Source organism: Dermatophagoides farinae, chromosome 8 (genome assembly GCF_024713945.1).
Source record: "Dermatophagoides farinae isolate YC_2012a chromosome 8, ASM2471394v1, whole genome shotgun sequence".
NCBI classification, from domain to species: domain Eukaryota; kingdom Metazoa; phylum Arthropoda; class Arachnida; order Sarcoptiformes; family Pyroglyphidae; genus Dermatophagoides; species Dermatophagoides farinae.
Window position 1 is genome coordinate 965,241 of NC_134684.1, and position 19,243 is coordinate 984,483.

At 30.4% G+C, this 19,243-nt stretch overlaps 6 protein-coding genes across 12 annotated transcripts in view; 4 read left to right on the forward strand and 2 right to left on the reverse strand.

Annotated features, from left to right (window-relative positions):
* The window catches only part of LOC124495364 (protein O-linked-mannose beta-1,2-N-acetylglucosaminyltransferase 1), a 33,862-nt gene extending 32,091 nt beyond the window's left edge, over positions 1–1,771 (forward strand). For all 3 annotated transcript variants that reach the window (XM_075733668.1, XM_075733669.1, XM_075733670.1), the window contains 2 exons: positions 11–551; positions 621–1,771. In XM_075733668.1, the coding sequence (XP_075589783.1) occupies positions 11–551; positions 621–1,059 (980 nt within the window). In that variant the 3' untranslated portion in view covers positions 1,060–1,771. The remainder of the gene's footprint in view (positions 1–10; positions 552–620) is intronic.
* A 1,007-nt stretch (positions 1,772–2,778) lies between these two features.
* Positions 2,779–11,232, reverse strand: LOC124495371 (galactosylgalactosylxylosylprotein 3-beta-glucuronosyltransferase 2). Of its 5 annotated transcripts, none has more exons than XM_075733179.1 (5): positions 11,214–11,232; positions 5,908–6,259; positions 4,008–4,500; positions 3,423–3,933; positions 2,779–3,331 (listed from the first exon to the last, which is right to left on the reverse strand). In XM_075733179.1, the coding sequence occupies exons 2-5, from the start codon at positions 6,116–6,118 to the stop codon at positions 3,206–3,208; spliced, it is 1,341 nt and encodes a 446-aa protein (XP_075589294.1). In that variant the 5' UTR covers positions 6,119–6,259; positions 11,214–11,232; the 3' UTR covers positions 2,779–3,205. The 5 variants fall into 5 exon arrangements, with proteins under 5 accessions (XP_075589294.1, XP_075589293.1, XP_075589295.1 ...); XM_075733178.1 differs by lacking the exon at positions 11,214–11,232 and adding an exon at positions 8,302–8,993; XM_075733180.1 differs by lacking the exon at positions 11,214–11,232 and adding an exon at positions 8,302–8,430 and having other exon boundaries at positions 4,008–4,407.
* Positions 9,290–11,756, forward strand: LOC124495369 (STE20-related kinase adapter protein alpha). Its single transcript, XM_047058726.2, has 3 exons — positions 9,290–10,991; positions 11,068–11,179; positions 11,264–11,756. Exons 1-3 carry the CDS (start codon positions 10,055–10,057, stop codon positions 11,631–11,633), a joined length of 1,419 nt encoding a protein of 472 aa, XP_046914682.2. The 5' UTR covers positions 9,290–10,054; the 3' UTR covers positions 11,634–11,756.
* On the reverse strand, positions 11,740–14,659 carry LOC124495372 (zinc transporter ZIP6). Its single transcript, XM_047058733.2, has 4 exons — positions 14,446–14,659; positions 13,461–14,300; positions 12,804–13,380; positions 11,740–12,732 (listed from the first exon to the last, which is right to left on the reverse strand). The coding sequence occupies exons 2-4, from the start codon at positions 13,638–13,640 to the stop codon at positions 12,227–12,229; spliced, it is 1,263 nt and encodes a 420-aa protein (XP_046914689.1). The 5' UTR covers positions 13,641–14,300; positions 14,446–14,659; the 3' UTR covers positions 11,740–12,226.
* Positions 14,660–16,181: 1,522 nt separating this feature from the next.
* Positions 16,182–17,718, forward strand: LOC124495370 (U4/U6 small nuclear ribonucleoprotein Prp3-like). Its single transcript, XM_075733181.1, has 3 exons — positions 16,182–16,613; positions 16,666–17,381; positions 17,462–17,718. The coding sequence occupies exons 1-3, from the start codon at positions 16,182–16,184 to the stop codon at positions 17,640–17,642; spliced, it is 1,329 nt and encodes a 442-aa protein (XP_075589296.1). The 3' UTR covers positions 17,643–17,718.
* Positions 17,719–18,055: 337 nt separating this feature from the next.
* On the forward strand, positions 18,056–19,239 carry LOC124495377 (uncharacterized). The gene is made up of 3 exons (XM_047058740.2): positions 18,056–18,435; positions 18,583–18,751; positions 18,855–19,239. Exons 1-3 carry the CDS (start codon positions 18,433–18,435, stop codon positions 19,136–19,138), a joined length of 456 nt encoding a protein of 151 aa, XP_046914696.1. The 5' UTR covers positions 18,056–18,432; the 3' UTR covers positions 19,139–19,239.
* The last annotated feature ends 4 nt before the right edge of the window (positions 19,240–19,243 follow it).

Here is a 19,243-nt window from a genome sequence, read left to right on the forward strand (position 1 = left end):
TACCTTTTAGGAATTCAACATACACCTATTGGTATTAAAAATGCTAGAATATCTCAACATTATAAAGCTAGCTTAACGGCAACATTTAATCTTTTTCCTGATGCTGAATATGCGATTATTCTTGAAGAAGATCTCGATGTTTCACCAGATTTTTTTAGCTATTTCGGTCAAACAATGCCATTGTTGGAACAAGATCCAAGTTTATATTGTGTATCTGCTTGGAATGATCAAGGTTATGAACACACCAGTCAGGATCCAAGCTTATTGTATCGAGTGGAAACTATGCCCGGTTTGGGATGGATATTGAGTCGTAAACTTTATAAAGATGAGCTTGAAACTAGATGGCCTACACCGGAAAAACTTTGGGATTGGGATATGTGGATGCGATTACCAGATATACGCCATGATCGTGAATGTATCGTACCGGATGTTTCTCGTACATATCATTTCGGTTCTTCTGGTATCAACATGAATTCATATTTTCAAGATGTTTATTTCAAAAAACATGCCTTCAATACATTGCCATATGTTCGTATGCGAAATCTAGATAGGTAGGTTTTGCTTTTATTTTTGTTACTTAGATGATCTAATCCATTGAATTTATATATTTTATTAATTAGCCTAAAAAAAGATAATTATGAACGAATGATTGAAAAAATGATAAAAGCAGCACGTCTAGTTGATCATTCAAAAGATCCATGTGAAAATGATTTTATACCATCATCATTATCATCATCATCATCATTAATAAATCTTTCTTGGAATGACACCGATTCATATGTAAATTCGGGCAATAATGCTGCTCATCATCAAACATATGTTATTTATATAAAACAAATGAATTCTAGAGATTTTCAAACCTGGCTACATGTTGCAAAATGTTTTCGAATATGGGATCTAGATGCTCGTGGCTATCATAAATCAATGTGGCGTTTTTTCTGGCATCGACATCATGTTCTAGTGATTGGTGTACCACATTCACCATATTCACATCTGAAACCTGCAAATATTATGCCCATATCGGTCAATGATACAACACAAAATCCAATTATCAATTGAATTTTCTACTGATTCACTCCACAATTTTTCACTCGAATCAGAAGTGTGATAATCCAATATTTATATACCCTTGATTCCTTTTTTTTCTCTCAAATTCTCTTGCTAAAAACGAAACGAAAGTCATCATCAGTCATGTTTTTACATTCAAATGTGTGTGATATATTCAACGGCGCCATTCAACAACAACAAAAAAAAGACAATTCATTGATTCATAGAAGATACACAAGTTTTGTGCCAAACAGCAAAAAAAAAAAAAAAACAGTCAATACCGTCATTATAATCATCATCATCATATTTTTTTTGTTCATTTTTGGCCAATCTGTTTTTTTTGATATGTTTTTTTTTCACTCGATGTTATATCGTAGTTATGTTCTCGTTTCATTCCACTTTCACAATTGATTAGATCTTTATTATCTATATAATATGTATGTAATTTGTATTTTCATCATAATCTTAAATCAACAAAAAAAAAGACAACAAACAAATCTGTTTATTTCAGCGAAAAAACAAAAACAGATTTCCAACACTAGCTACGATCTAAATCACCCTTTTATTCTTCTTTTTTTTCGTTATTTAATCGATAAATTCATCAACATACCGATGATTCGATGATGGAAAAAAATGCCTTCGTTATGCAATTGTTGTTATTATTTTATTTTTAATTTAATTTTAATAAATTTTCATTTTTAATTTTTTTTTTTTTTTTTGGAAATGAAAACGACTATTTTTACAAATTTAGATCTGAGGAGAGAGTTGTTATATTTGAAAAAAATATTTGTCAGGGAATTGTTATGATTTTCATAAAATCATAATAATACCGGAAATGGAAATATTTTATCTCCTTTCTTTTTTTGTTATTAGAAATAAATTTCATAGAAATCATAATCATAATAATCTAATAGTTTAGTATTGGTATGGTGGTTGTGATGAAATTTTTCCCATCGTTCCAGAAGAATTCCATCAATTCATTTCGTACGTGTTTCGTGATTGCACAGAAGAATTTCTTGCGATATTCAAATGGCACACGAGAGTCGGCTGAATTTGCGAAATTCTGTGGCCGTCCTCTCTACTTCCTTGTAGCGAATAACGGGCTTCCTACTATTTCGATAATGATGTTGTGTAGCAGGGCAACATGCTGACACAATTTTCTCAACATTTGCTGGCTCCATTGACAATGGAACAGCATTTAAACAGCGAAATTTTGACACCATTATTCCAAAGGCGCATTCAACTACGCTTCTTGTCAGGCTAAACGACAAAAAAAAGACTATTAGGTTTTAATCTTATGGAATTTAATTGGTATAAAGAATGAAAAAATTGAAAACATTATTTCAATATTTGGAATCAATTCTGAAAAAAAATGGAGAAACAACTTACCTTTTTTTATGAAATTACAATTCAACAAACAAAACAGAGTCAACATTGGAAAACACAAATAATCGAAAACATGGATTTCCACGTGGATATATATAATGTTTTATATTCGAATTTACATGTGGCTGTTATTTTTAACAATTCGAAAATAGAACTATATTACTCTCTTTTTATATCATTTTATGAAAATTAAAAAGATGAAATTATCATTTCTATCAATAGATGGCAATATCTACTCAAAAAAAAATTCTAATTAACATTAAAACGAAAATAGAACGATTTCAATCAATGTTTTTCTTTTTTTTTTTTTAATTCATCGAGAAGTAATAATAATTCAAACAGATATTTTGATCATGACAATCACTGGTTAATGTAATTGATTTCTTTTATTTTATAGAAGAAAAAAAAATGACAATAGAGTCATAATATAATCATCATTTACAATGTAATATTTCAAGGTGTGTGTTTGTGGTGTGTGTATTGTGATGGCACATCATTGATGATTTATTGATTTTCATTCTGTCATCATAATTATTTAGAGCTAAAGCTCGTTATTTTATATTAACGAAAGATTAATGTCATAAGCAATGAAATAAATACATGTGTGTATTATAAAGATGTATTATTGATTTTTTTCCCTATGTAGGTTTTTTTTAATAATGATAGAAAAAAAAATTGATTCTATTCACACATTTCCTCCCCCCCAAATGGTCAAATATTTTTTTTGCGTAATATAAATGTGTTTTCTAATAAGTCCCAGAAGAGTAATCATTTAGAGCTGTTCCAATTGATTTGCATATAGATCAGGTAAATTGGTTTCCGTATAATTTGTCACTTTTTTCATCAACGTCAATTTCGGTTGATCGGCTGGTTTTGTTTTTGTATGCCATACAAGTACCTACAAGTTCATTGATGAATTAAAAAAAAGAATAAGCTATTATATGCACACACACACACGCACACACTATTGATAATTATCGAGTATATACCTGTGTACAATTTTGAGCTTTTGGTTCCAATTGCCAAATTTGTACGCCCAGACTTTTTAGAAAATAATCCTCTTCATAACCAACTTTGTATGGCATTGTGGCTTTCTTTTGGTTTAGAAAAAATTGTAAATTGACTGCAAATCCAGCCATATCGACAGCAAATTTTCTACGACCAATGAATGGATCATGGAAACCAATTATTTTGCCCGATTTTCGACTAACAATCGGTGTTGAAAGACCAAGTGTAGAAATCAATCCGACTGGAAACATTGATACAATACGTGTAGAACGCATTTCTTCGAATATCCTCACATCATAGGCATTATCATCATCGGCAAAATAGATGACGCCTTTTTGTGTTGTATTTGAATAATTTTCTCGAAGCCATTCAAATGCACGTAATCGATTGGATACACCTCGTCCACTACGTTTGTCTAAATGTGTAGGTGGCCTTGGACCAAGTAGATGAGCATAAGGAGCATTTGTTCGTCGTAACAAATCTTCAACACTCCTGTGTCAAAAATAAAATTAAAAAAAAAAAATAATAACACCCACATACATTCACATAGAAGAATAATAGCATACCTGGATCTATTATGGGCATCTTCAACTACGATCCAAAAAATGTCTGGGACTAATTGAAGTGTTTGTGATAATCGTGTCATGTCAGCCGCTTGTGTAGGCCGTGTATATGTTGGTGTAATAAGGAATATTAATATTCGTTCTGGATCATATACCGGTTCACCCGGTATGAATGGCATTCGATGATTTTGACTATTACTACTACTACTGTTCATATCACAGATACAATTCGATTTTGAATCACTTGACTGTTGAAAGGATGATGATGATGATGATGATGATAATGATGGTGGACGAATTTCAATCCATGATGATGACGATGATGATGATGATGATTTTGATGATGGATTAGACATATCCATGCCTTCTTCTTCACCATCATTAGAACTGGAATTTAAATCTCCTGAATGTAATGAATCGCCACCAACGCCAGAAGCGGCAGCAGCAGCAGCAGCAGAAGCAATATCATTATTATCATTGGAATAATCAACGATCCCTGTATGTGTGTGTGTGTGTGTGTATGAATGGTCAAAATAAATAGATCAGAAGCAAAAAAAAAAATGAAAAGTCAGTATAAATGAAAACTATATACATGATTATTTCCTAATCAGTGTGAGAAATGAAAAAAAAGAGAGAATTTCCTAATCGTCAAGGACAATTTACAACAACAACAAAAAACAAAAAACATAGTCATCATCATCATTTTATTTGAAATGAATGAATTATTTAACTATTGTTGAAAAAGAAGGAGTAGTAGTGGTGAATAATAGTTTTTTTTTCTTACAAATGAAAACTAAAACAAAAGCAGTGAAAAAAAAATGAAAGATTAATCAGGCTACAGTGAACGACACACACGCGACACACACACACACAAATAATCGTCATGCAGTCAAAATGGATTGAATAAGAAAAAAAAACGGGAAAAAAAATTTCCGCATTCGTAATGATAATTGGCCAATAGGTCTCTATAATAATGACGATGATGATGATGATAATGATTTCGAATGTGAAAAAAAAACGAAATATATAAAGTGCCAAAGAACAAATGATTTACAAAAGAAAAAAAAAATTCGGAACAATGTCATCATCCATCATCATCGTCATCATTATTATCATCAATCGAATCTATAATAGAATGAATTTGTTGCAATAATTTTTTGACCATGATCGATCATCGAATGTCCGGAACAAATGAACAATAATGGCTTGATAATTTAATGATCAAAAAAAAAAAAAAAAAAAATAATCATCATCAATCCGTTCAGGTGATGGAACATTATTATTTTGTTCAAGTTCATGATTTATATTATTATTGTCATCATTTTTTTAAGACTTATAATTTCCAACGTCAACGTGGAAAAAAAAATTGTAAAAGTAAAGCAAATTTTTAGTGACATGAAGAGTTGAAAAAAAAATTTCATTCATAAATCTTGATGATCATTTAAATTATGCATTCCATTTTAGATTTCAATCTATCACTATTGTTTGTTTATATCAGCAAAATTTCAAGCTTCAATTGGCCTACAAACAAAACAAAACAAAAAAATTCACACAATCAAATAAAGGATGATCATGAACATTAGTGGAGAAATCGCATCATCATCATCAACAGGTCACAAGATTAAATCAGATCTCATCTTCATCTTCAAGATCATCACACGAAGGCCAATCATTAGGCTTTTATGTATTTTTTTTTTTACTTCATTAGACTGTGTTTCATGTCATTTCATAAACTTCAATTAGGAAGCACACACACACACACACACATTCAATACAAGCATAGGAAATCAATCAATCAAAAGAATGGATTGAAAAACTTTCGCATAGTGTGTGAAGCTTTCTTGAAACTTTTTTTCATTAAGATTATACATTTTTTACACAGGTATAATACACAGGCACTTACCGTCAGGATTGTTATGTAGAATAATAAAAAATATAAATGGCAATGTTAATATGATTCCTAATGGCCATGTTGATTTTTTAATACTACTGCTACTGCTGCTGCTGCTACTGTTACTATTGTTATTGGTTGATGAAATGTTTGTTGTCGATGATTGTTGCTGTGAACGAATATTTGGTAATTGTTGATATTGATTTGATGTCATTTGCCACATGATTTTTTTTTATTTATTTGTTGTTATAGAATCGGTGGTATAGTCTCGATTTTTCACCATTCAAACGTAAATATAATCAACAGATTTTTGGTCGATCGGTGTGATGATGATGATGATGATAATGATCAATCGAATCCGTTACTAATTTGAACATAGAAAGAAAGAGAAGAAAAAAATAAAAATTTTGTCATTATCATTCATATTTGATCGAAAAAAAATCAAACGAAAACATACAATTATCATAACAACAACAACGAAAAAATATAATCGAAATGATCAACAACAAATTGATGCTATTCTTATCGGAAAAAACATTTTTTCAATAGTGACCGAAAAAAATTGAAAATTATTATCGTTTATATTCAACCTAACCACCAAACAGAAAAAAAAAATAGAAATCCGTTTAGATTATTGTTAGCCAATAGGTTTTAGCATTACATATATATATGTATAATTATATTTATTTATTACTAAAAACTGGTCGCTTTTGCCTTGTCCCCTTCATTTCTTATCATCATCATCATCATCAGGCATTACTCCTCCTATCAATCAGGCAATAATGACAAGCAAGTTGTAAAAAAAAAATAAAATAAAATTAGCGAACTACCACACACACACAAGATGTACAGAAAAAAAATAACGGATATTTCATATCATCACTTTTTTTTTATTATCCTCACACACACACACAAACATCAATGTTATCACGTATAATGATGACGATGACGATGAAAGAAATATATCCACAGATATATTCAACAGTTTTGTTGTTGATGATTATGGTGGGTAAAAATTTTTGAAGAAAAAAAAAAATTTCCATTCTCACTCTTTTCATTATCAAAAAAAAATGCCCCTTGTTCGATAATAAAGAAAAACATTTCTTTCATTCTGAATATCTTCACTCATACACACACACACAATAAAAAACATCATGGTTGTGTTTTTTATTTCTTGAATAAAAAACCACAATATAAGTTCCGGCAGTTAATATTGCTGCTAATAAGTGGAAAAAAAAGTTAATGATCATCAATCAATCAGTTATATTCAGCTAAATTCAATATTCAAGGTGGCTGTCAACTTTCAATCGATTATCGATGATCGAAAAACTCAATTCATTCAATGTGAAAATTTTGATGATAATGATGATGAAAATCAATTGAATTAAACAAAAAAAAAACACACATATTGTTCAAAGAGTTCTTATAGAGAGAGGGGTTTATTTTGAAATGCTAAACATTCAAAAATTTATTATTACACTCGACAATATCAATGTGCCAACCATAAATCATTAATTATTAATCTAGGCAAACAAAAAAAAAAAAAAAAATAGTCACCGATTATAATCATCATCATTATTATAATCCAGAAAAACACGATTGTTAAATTTCACAATCATTTAAAGAAGGCTAAAGATGATCATGATCATCATTGTCATTATTCATTTTAAACGAATTTGGACATTTATAATGGATGTGATGATAATGAAAATAATTAAACAACAAAAGAAACATACACAAACAAACAGTGAAATTAATAAAACTTTGATGATGATGATTTACATTGAAACAACAACAACAACAACAAAAATTAAATGGCATGGCAAATCAATCATTACTGATGATTGACCACACACATACAAACAAAAAATCAAACATGATGTTTCAATCAAACACTATTTACCTTTTTTTCTCTGATGATTAGTTTTTAAAAACTAAACAAAAAAAAACTGGCGAAAAAAAAACTCACTAAAATAAATATGGTTATGGTTATATTTTACCGGATGAAGAACAAATGACAAAATGAGAAAGAGAGAGAGAGAAACGAAACATATAATAAACAACCGACCAACCAACAAACCCAAACAAACTGAACAAAAAACCGATATAAAATGCAACAACACGACTACAGCTGCAGTAAAGAAAAAAAAATGACGGATGAAGATTTCGTCATGTTTTTTTTTGTCGAAATTTTTTTTTTTTTTTTTGTTACGGCCCAATATCCTTGCACTCACAATAGTGTGACAAAAAAAAATAATAATAATAATAATATCATCTTCACATTATTATGATTGAAAACAAAAAAAAACAAAAAACAAAACAAAACAAACCATACACACAGTACATGCACACATTAAATGAAATATAAAATGACTAAAAATCAGGATTATAAAAAAAAAGTCTTACCGGGAAAAAAAATGCCAACAATGGTATATAGGCAATCTGAATGATGACTGATGATGATGATGATGAAGAATGATAATGATCGAACGGAAGTTTCTGTGATGATATCAAACCAACCATCACTACCAATCATTTAACTACAACTTTCACAATACATTCTATTGGAAAATGGAATATATAACATTTCTATTTTTGTTACTTTCACTTTTTTTTTTGGCCGAGCAGCAAGGTGGTAATAGCGGTAATGAAAACAAAAAAATTCGAATTGAAATTGAATTATTAATATCGGAGAACAAAAAAAACAAATTCGGAATTTGATTACGTCGTGTCAATTGAATAAAAAAAAAATTTTTGAAAATGTGAAAATGACGATATTCAGTAAACAATGGTATGTATTAACGAGGGTATGGGGTGATCTTTGTTGTTGTTGTTGTTATTGCTCGTTATGAATTGTGAATGTTTTTCTGTTGCTGTTGTTCTCTTGTTGTTCGTGTTGGACATCATCATCATAATCATCTATCTTGATGGATAATAAATACCAGATAAAGTAAAATGATTATGGCCACATGGCAACAATAATGGCAACATTGTTATAGTAGAAATTGATGATGATAAGAAAAAAAAATCAAGAATTCATTAACAAACGAACGAAAGAAAAGGAGCAGCAAACACACACACAGTGGTATTTTTTCACAATGAATGATATTTTTTCTTGATCATCATCAAATTGGTCAGGAAATTGTTGCTTGCACATACAATTTTTTTTTTGGTATGTATGTGTGTATGTGTGCATATATGCATGTGGTGGTAGATGGGGAATGGTCAGATATACAATACGATGATCATCAAAAAATGAAATGGTGTGAATGAAACGATGAAGAAATTCATTCAACTGGACTGACGGCTGCCACTATTTTGCCACCGCTACGATCATCATCATCATCGTCAGCTTTTCGATGGATGGCGATCATCGAAAAAAAAAAGAAAGAAAGAGAATGATTTGAAATGAGCAAGTAAAAGAGAATGTTTGTCTGTATGTTTGTGTGTGTGTTGTGTGTGCTTGCGTATATATTTATGTGAACAAAATATCTTGACACGTTCTTGTTTCTTACTTACATCAAAAGAATATAATGATTAAAACAAGCTTAAAAATTTTAGACAATTATTGATGACCAAATGGAATTTTTTCGAATTCTTAATTTATTAAAAAAAAAAAAAAATTCCAATGACGAATGTGTGAAACATAACAAAATAATGAATCATGACCGGAAAAGCCGGAAAAGTTTACATTTTGGCCTTTAGATGTCATTGCTGTTGCGTTTTGTGGCTATATTGGCCACTTGTGGTAGTAATAGCCTCGAATACATTGTAAACAATTGAATAACACATGATTTTTTTGTTTGTTTGATGGTGGTGAAAATACTGTTTTTTTTTATTTGCCATCTATTTTGTCTCTTTTTGTCGATTGTGGTAATGTTTTTTGGTTATTTAGGTTATTATTATCATTATCAACATTGATTCAATCATTAATTGTCGTATGTTTTCCTTTCGAATCGCCATCGCCATTCGAAATGTGACATTCTAAATAGTGGTCATGATTGTTTTCATATAAAATCGTTTTTTGGATTGGTTGCTTTTACAAGATTCTGGATCACATTGATCAATTGAAGTTAAATCAATTTGAAAATTGATCAACGAACAAGTGAAAATAAATAGAAAAAAAAGTTTCGAGTCTTTTGGTTTTCAAACATAAAATATGAATAAAAAATTGGGTACACCCATCGGTAAAATGGTCGTTGGTATTCGACGTTCAATCGGTAATCATCATGATTGTAGTGGTGAAAAACAACAACAATCAATGTATTGTAATAAATGTTGGCAGCATAAATTAAGTATTGATTTGAATCATTCAAAAGCATGGCATCCTAAACATTATCAACAACATCGAAATCCTTTATATGAAACGAAAACTATAAGAATTATACGTGCTGATCATATCGAAACAAATGCCAAATTGGTGATCAAAATGATTGATCTAGATTCCTCAAGCAACGATGATAATGATGACCAACAACAATCATCAATGATTGATGTACATATTACCGAGATCAATATGATGGCCAAATTACGACATCCAAATGTGATACAAATGTTGACATCATTTGTCAATGATAACTATCTATGGCAGATTATGCCAATGGCTGAATATGGATCAGCCGATCAATGGTCACGACCAAACGGTTTACCCGAATTAACTATTGCGTTAATAATCAAAGATGTTCTAAATGGTTTAAACTATCTACATCGTAAAGGTATTATACATCGAGCCGTATGTGGTTCGCATATATTAATCATGGCTGATGGAACATGTGTACTCACTGGCCTTAAATATTCTACCAATGTCTTACAAATGGGTAGATGGCAAACAAAAATTCATCAATATCCACGACAAGCGACTGCCAAATTATTGAATTTTCTTGCACCAGAAATATTGGAACAAAATCTACTTGGTTATAATTCGAAATCAGATATTTATAGTCTAGGTATTGTTTGCTGTGAATTGGCCAATGGTTGTATACCATTCGAAGATATTGTTCTTACCGAAATGTTATTAGATAAATTGACTGGCAATTTTCCTCGGCCATTAGATTCGACTTGTGATGAGATTCGTAATTTTCCCACCGACGATCCAGGTATCATCATCAATCATGATCATAATTAATATTATCGATGATCTAATTCTCATTTATATATTTCATTTCAATATAGATCTTTCTATCGAAGTAAAAGAGAAATATAATCTATACAAGAATCGAACATTTTCATCATATTTCCATATGTTTACTATAGAACATTGTCTAAATTTTGATAGTAGTTTAAGGTAAGCTATATATTTTATAAATCAAAACACTTACAATTAATAATAATAATAATCGATAATAATGGCTTGTTTTTTTTGATCAAGGCCAACAGCCGTGGATCTATTGAATCATCAATTTATAAAACAAACGAAAAAATGTCATCATCACCGTCATCATCAACAACAACATCATCATCATCATAAGGAGAAAAATTCATCATCACCATTGTTGATTGAAATGTTGAAAAATTTGCCACAAAATTCAACTAGTCGTGCCAATAATAATGTGATCATCAATATGAATAACAATGACAATAATGGTGATGGTCAGAAAAAATCGATCATCATCGATGATGATAATGTTGAACAATGTTCAAATGTAACCACCACCAAAATCGATGAAAAATTCAAAACAATGGCTTTAACGGCTGATCATGAGAAACAAGATACAATGACTATCGATTGGATATTTTGACAAACTATCGAAATGTGCTATACACATATATGCACATGACATTGATTAATAATATTGATTATTAGTTATCGAATTACAACAATTACGATTAAAAAAAAGTTATGAATTTTTATTTAAAAAAAACGATAATTTATTGAACCATTGAATCATCATCATAGATATATGGGGTGGGTTTAATAATAATATAATTATGTAATTCTTTCAATTTTGACAGAAAAAAAATCCATTTGTTATGTTCATTAGTAACAAATTATGATGATGATGATTCTATTGGTGAAAAAAAATTGGGTGGAATATTATATCGGCTAAATCAAAGACTGCATTCCATTTTTTTTTGAGTTTGTGTGAAGATCAAGAAAAAAATCAGCAATAATCAATTAAATGAAATCAACAACAAACATAAACGTTTTTCTTTTTTGATATCACAGATTGCAGTTTGATTGTCACCAAAAAAATCGTTTTTGTTTTGTTTGTTTTGTTTTGTTTGATTGTGCTTGTACTGTGTGTGTGCTATACTTAGTTGGTTGAATGATTTTGGGTGGATGTATATATAACACATATCAATACAATATATCAAAGTCGATTATTAATCATCATAGATTAGGTGGATGATGATGATTTACATCATTAACAATATCAATCGGTGATGATTGATGCATATCATATGGTTGGTCATGATGATGATGATGATGATGAAGATGATGATGGTCATCATCATGATTGGCGAAAATTAAATGAAATTCATTCTCATACAATGATATGAGCAACATAATTGCAATACCGATAGCAATGCCAATCATTTGAACAGTTAATTTTATAGCTCGACTTTTTGATGGAAGATGTGGACAGGAATCTAATTCAGGTACCATATCAACAAGAGAGATGTAAAGAAATGTACCACCAATCAATGCTGAAAGCCATGCATCTTTCATTGAGCCAAGAAATATTCCTAAACACATTCCGAACCAACAAGTGATTGATGCAACAATATTCCAATAGACAGCATTACGTAATGGCATTCCTGATCGTATAATAATGGTAAAATCACCAAGTTCATGTGGCAGTTCATGACAAAGGACGGCAATCGATGTGCTTATACCTTATTCATATTAATAAAAAAAATGTGATTAAATTTTGTTAATTAAAATGTTTTTATTATTTGTTGCTTACCACCACTGATTCCGCTTCCAGCGAATGCAACACCGATGGCCAGGCCATCGAATAGATTATGAACAATATCACCCATAAGAACCATAAGAGCAGCACTAGGGCCACGATGTGCACGATGATGATGATGATGATGGGATGCTATATGAATGTAACCATCACCATTTGGTTTTGGATAAGAAATTGTCGAACGATGACATTCATCATGTACTTGAAGATTGTTATCGGTTTTCTTTCGAAGTACATCAATCGTTTCGTGAAGCTCTTTCATTTCATGTTGATGATGATGATTATTCAGTTTTTGAAGATCAGGTGATAAAAATTCTGCATTTGTTGTCGAACATTTGGCCGCTGTTGTTTCATCAATCGTTTGATCCGGTTGATTGAATAGATCATTGAAAATTATAGTCAAACGTTCGAAAAATAGAAAGCCTATTATACCACCAAGTGCTAATAGACCATACCAAACAGAATTGACATGATTGTGGCTAATGCTTTCCGTATGATATTCTGATAGATGTTGTATGGATGATGTTTCATTATCAGAATGATCATCATGGTCCAATTGTGAAGAAAATGCCTGAAATACAAAAAAAAAGAAATGAAAACTTGAAATTAATTCCATTATAAAAGCAAATATTGATTTAAAAAAAAACTTACATGGGGTAAAAGATGTAGCAATGCATCAGCACATAATGTGCCTACAGCTAAACCGACAAATATCTGGCTCAAATTACTTTGATGATCGGTCTGTAATTTTGGCAACAATATAATGACGGCTAGACCGGCTAAACTAATTGTCAGCACTGCTGCTGTTCCATATAACCAAATAATCCACATTTAAGATTGATGTTTATGTGTGTGCGTATGGAATACCAGATACACAAGACAAAAAAAAAAGAATCACAAACACAGTGACAATAAAAAAAATTCGAAACGATAATCACAAATGCAAATCTCAATTTAGACTTGAATCTCAATTTTCAATTTAATATTTTCACATGGCAGCAGCAGCAGCAGTAGCAACAGGGATGATGATGACTTCATATACAAAATTTCAATTTGAGACCATCCAGTAATCAATGATAAACAAAACAAGCAAAAAAATTTTGTTTTGAATTTTCGGCAATCAAAACTTTATAAAATTGAAATTATCGACCAAATTGGTTGATGGTTACACACACACACACACGCCAAACAACAAAAAAAAACACACGTTAAGCTTGGCAATGTTATGTTACACACAAATGACTGACATCCATATATGGAAAGGATATATATCGTTGTGTCGTCGGTTCGGCGACGTCTAGTTTTCACTGAGATGGCCAAACTAAAAATGAGCCAAATTGAATGATTGCCACTTTTTGTCTGTGTCTGTGTGTGTGTTTGTGTATGTATTTTATTCGGAAAAAATTTTTCCTTTCCACATTAAAACCAATGATGATGATGACGATGATGAATCTCTCTCTTTTTCTCTCTTTCTCTCGTTGACACAATTTTCTATATGAGCAAAAAAAAGAGAGAAAGTGAATAAATGGAAACTAGAAAGCAAAAGAATGAATTATCATCAAAATCAATCAATAAAAAAGATGATGATGATGATGGCTCAAATTCAAATGATTTAAATATTGAAAATGGACATTACCATTTATTATTATCGATACTGAATCGATACTGAAAGAAACCAAACTATAATAATCGTTATTATAAAATGATTAACCGAACAGACACATAAAGTTTAATAATAATGGTTCTTTTGCACAATGACAAACACACATGGAAATCATAATTTTATATATATACACAGCTTTTTACAAGGTGGCTCAAAGAATATTGAAAAAAAAAACTTGAGCACAATTTTATCAGCAAAAAAAAAATTCTATAAAACGCATGCGTAATGTATGAAATTGTTGAATATAGAATTAACAGAATATATCATCATCATAATATATTCGAAAGGTTTAAGCCATATTTTCAAATAACTTAAATGTTAGTAATTTTATTTTCAATGAATTTATATAATATATAATAAATAATTAATTGATGAATTGGCGCCAAAAACAAAAACATGAGTGATTTAAAAATGAGAGAGAGAGAGAGAAAAGAAAGAGAGCCAACAAAACAAGTTTTGAGCATTATAGTGAAAAACAAATCCAGTGAATTAAAGATTCCTGTTGACTTTTATAGCCAAACAAATCATCATCATTACTTGTTAACAGATTTTTTCATTTTTTGACATTTTGATTTTATTCAATCGTTCAAGGCATGTAAGTATAATGGAATCTGAAAAAGAAAACTTGAAAAGAATGTGATTGAATATAATTTTTATGAAAAACAAAATGTCATAAATACATTTGAAAGTCATCGAAAATGGAATTTGTTCACCAATTTGAGTCAAAATTACATGATGACCGAACCAAACGATCTTCATCGATTTCGGGGCCAATTTTGATCTTAGACGACAATAACTTTAAACAACGATAATCTTGAATCAATTAAATTCTTTGATCAAAAATTTAGTGCCAAAATCTACGATTAAAATAGAAAAAAAAATGAAATAAATATCACGACATGATCACGAAAAATAACAAACTTGTATATGGGGAATAGAAGAGGAAAAGAAGCGCGTACCATTTGCATTGAAAATAGTTAGCTGCACTACCTCTATATGACTATGCGCAGTTGCTAATTAGTTGGACTTTAAAATTTTTGGCGGCAAAATGAATGCATTATTTTTTCCGTAAACTTAGCATGAAAAATGAATAAAAAAATCAACTCATGATATGATAGATAATATCATAACACGAGTTGATAAAATCAAATCATTTTTGTCAATTTACCTTGTTTATTCTTAAGTTTTCACGATTTTTTTCAATGGCTGTTTTTTTTGTTCCTTTTCTACGATTTATATTTCTGTATTCATACCATAAAAAATACATAAATGTCTGCACGAAAATATCATATTCGATTTACAGAAAAATTAAATGTGAAAAAATCTTTTTTCCATCACATTGGTGACATTTTTGAATTGGAATAGTTGGATCGTTTTGTACCAAATTACCATTTTTATCGACATAATTTTCTAATCCATTGGTTTATGATTCGAAATAATTCCGTGTCCAAAGAAAAATGAAAATGATAAACATCGAAATCAAATCAAACAATCGAAAACTTTTATTTTTGCGAGTATTCGGCTATTTTTCAGCGAATTTTTTGTGTGGATAATAGTCGGAGTACATGCAAAAATTGCGTGTACTCGCGAAATTTCGATTGTTCGACTATATACACTCAAATAGTCACCAAGAAATAGCCGAAATACTCTAAAAATCGCGAGTACTCGCGCACTTTTTTTTCTGTGTAAATCGAATGATGATGCAATTAATGATCGAACAGGAATTTAATCATAATAAAACAATGCGGCCAACACCATTGATTTTGAATGCAGAAGGTAGAACCGTTGATCAAACTGGTAAAGAAGTGCAATTGATTCAACGAATGCCTACATTAAAAGCGAACATTCGTGCTCAAAAAAAAGAACAATTCATCAAACTGAATCATGAAAAACAATCAAGTCTATCGTCGACTGAACAAAAATTTATCGACACAAGGTTGGAAAGTAAAGCACCCGTTCGAGCACGAAAGACATTCCGTTTTCATGATAAAGGAACATTCGAATCGATTGGAAATAAAATTAGAATCAAAGCCCAATTGGAATTGTTGAAGAAGGATATTGCCCAGAAAGCCAAACGAACCGGCATAAGTGCTGCAGCACGTTTAGCATTGCTTAATTCGATAGTTCCAAAAAAACAAGCGGTAAGTTGAAATTGAGCTATTTTTTTATCTATTAAAATATTTTCTCAATTAGAAAGAAGATGAAATTCCATCAGTGGAATGGTGGGACAGTTTCATCATGAAAGACAGTTGTTACGAGGAATGCATCCAGAATACACAACCATCACAGGAAAAGTACGATGGAATCACACAACTCATCGAGCATCCTATTCAGATGAAACCCCCACATGAACCATCCAAACCACAATTTTTGCCAGTATTCTTAACGAAAAAAGAGCAGAAAAAACTGCGCAGACAAAACCGCCGTGAAGCATGGAAAGAAAAACAGGAGAAAATTCGATTGGGTTTGGAACCACCTCCAGAACCAAAACTGAAAATATCGAATATGATGAGAGTTCTTGGCCAACAGGCCGTACAAGATCCTACCAAAATGGAAGCTCATGTTCGTGAACAGATGATGCGGCGGCAAAAAGCTCACGAAGAGGCGAACGCTTCGCGGAAATTAACAAGCGAACAAAAAAAGCAGAAAAAAATACGGAAAATCAAAGATACGAATACTGGTGTGAATGTAGCCGTCTATAGAATTTTGGATCTAAACAACCCTGCCAAGAAATTCAAGGTTGAAGCAAATATAAAACAATTATTAATGACTGGTGTCGTTGTAATCTACAAAAATGTCAACGTTATTGTCGCTGAAGGTGGTCCAAAACAGCAGAAAAAATTCAAACGTCTTATGTTACATCGAATAAAATGGTCAGATGATGTGGTCACTCATGGAGATTCTAGTAAGTAAAGAATAATAATCATTATTTTTACAATTGAATTTGATTTTAAAAAAATTGATTTTTTACAGATGAACCTGATTCCAGTAATGATTCCAATTTAAAACGTAAACGAGAGAATAAATGTCTGCTCGTATGGGAAGGTTCAGTTAAAAATCGGGCATTTGGTGAAGTAAAATTCAAAAATAGTCCCAACGAAAGTTTTGCTAGAGAAATTTTTAAAAACCATGGAGTTGAACATTATTGGGATCTAGCATATAGTATGTAAAAAAAACAGTTTAAAAAAACCACATGATTGTAAAAAAAGAAACTTTTTTATTGTAATAAATTGATTTTTTAAAATCTTATTAAACTGCCACACGAATCATTTTGTTGGAAAATATCTCGGGTGATGGCCAACGATGATGATGATTTAAATTCATTAAACACTTGTTGATATTCTAAATGAACATAATTATCTTCGGCTTGGCCACTTTGAATCAATTCAATTTGCTTCATCATGCACACAGACAAACACACATGGAAATCATCATTTCATATACACAGCTTTATCATTAGAAAAGGTGGCTTAAAGAACTTGAACAAATATTGAAAAAAAACTTGAGCAATATTACCAAAAAAAAAAAAAAAAAAAAAATCTATAAAACGCGTGAGTAATGTATGTGAAATTGTTGAATATAGAATTAACAGAATATATCATCATCATAATATATTCGAAAGTTTTAAGCCATGAAAAATGATGAAAATCTTTGATCATGACAATAATCAATTGATGAATTGGCGCCAAAAAACAAAAAAACATGAGTGGTTTAAAAATGAGAACTAAACAAAAAAAAAAAAAAATAGCCAGCAAAACAAGTTTTGAGCATTATAGTGAACAAAAAAATGACGACGACTCATGTTGACTTCTTTTATATAGCCAACAGTTTGGTTTGTCATCATCATCATCATTTATTACTCACTCACAGGTTTTTTTCAATTTTTTTTTTACATTTTGATTTTATTCATTTTCGTTTATATGGCATAAACATTGCAAGCGTTAATTTCATTATTACATAATGGTATTGTTGATCAATTTGAAAAAATTGTTTTTTTTTTGCTTATTTGTTTTTAATTTTATCGAAATTGTTTGAATTTTTTTTTATAATAATAAAATGTGATGATTATCGTTGACGTGGTTTGATTCGGTTTGGTGTGGGTATACACAGGCATTATATTTTAAAGAACAGGATATCGATCAATATCGTGATTGTTTCTATTTAATGACAAAAACAAACGGTGGTTTAATAACTCGAGTGGATGAATTGAAACATATAATGCGTTCATTAGGAATGTCACCTACCGAACCTGAACTCAATGATTTTTTCAAACAAAAAGGTTCTGATTTTCGTAAATAATTTTTTTTTTTTTTGATTCATTTTTGTTGATTTTAAATATTTTTTTTTTGTTTTGTTTTGTTTACAATGTCTACAAAATATAGAAGGAAAAATTACATTTGCCGACCTGTTAGATATAATGCATATTCATTCGGTAAGGGAGAAAATTCCGGCTGAAATTCTAGATGGTTTCCGAGCAATGGATCCTAATCATACGGGAAAAATATCATTAGCCGATTTTAGTCACTTACTATGTGATTGTGGTGAAAAATTGACTACCAAAGAATTTCAGAATCTACTGAAAGAAGCTAATGTTCGTCCTGGTCAAACTTGGATTAATTATGAAGATTTTCTTGAGATTATTGCTGCACCTGCTCCAGATTATTGAAAATTTAAAAAAAAATATCTCATCGATTTTCATTTGATTATATTTAATCATTACTTATCATATATGAACAAATAATAATAAATTGAAATAAATTCAGATTCCGAA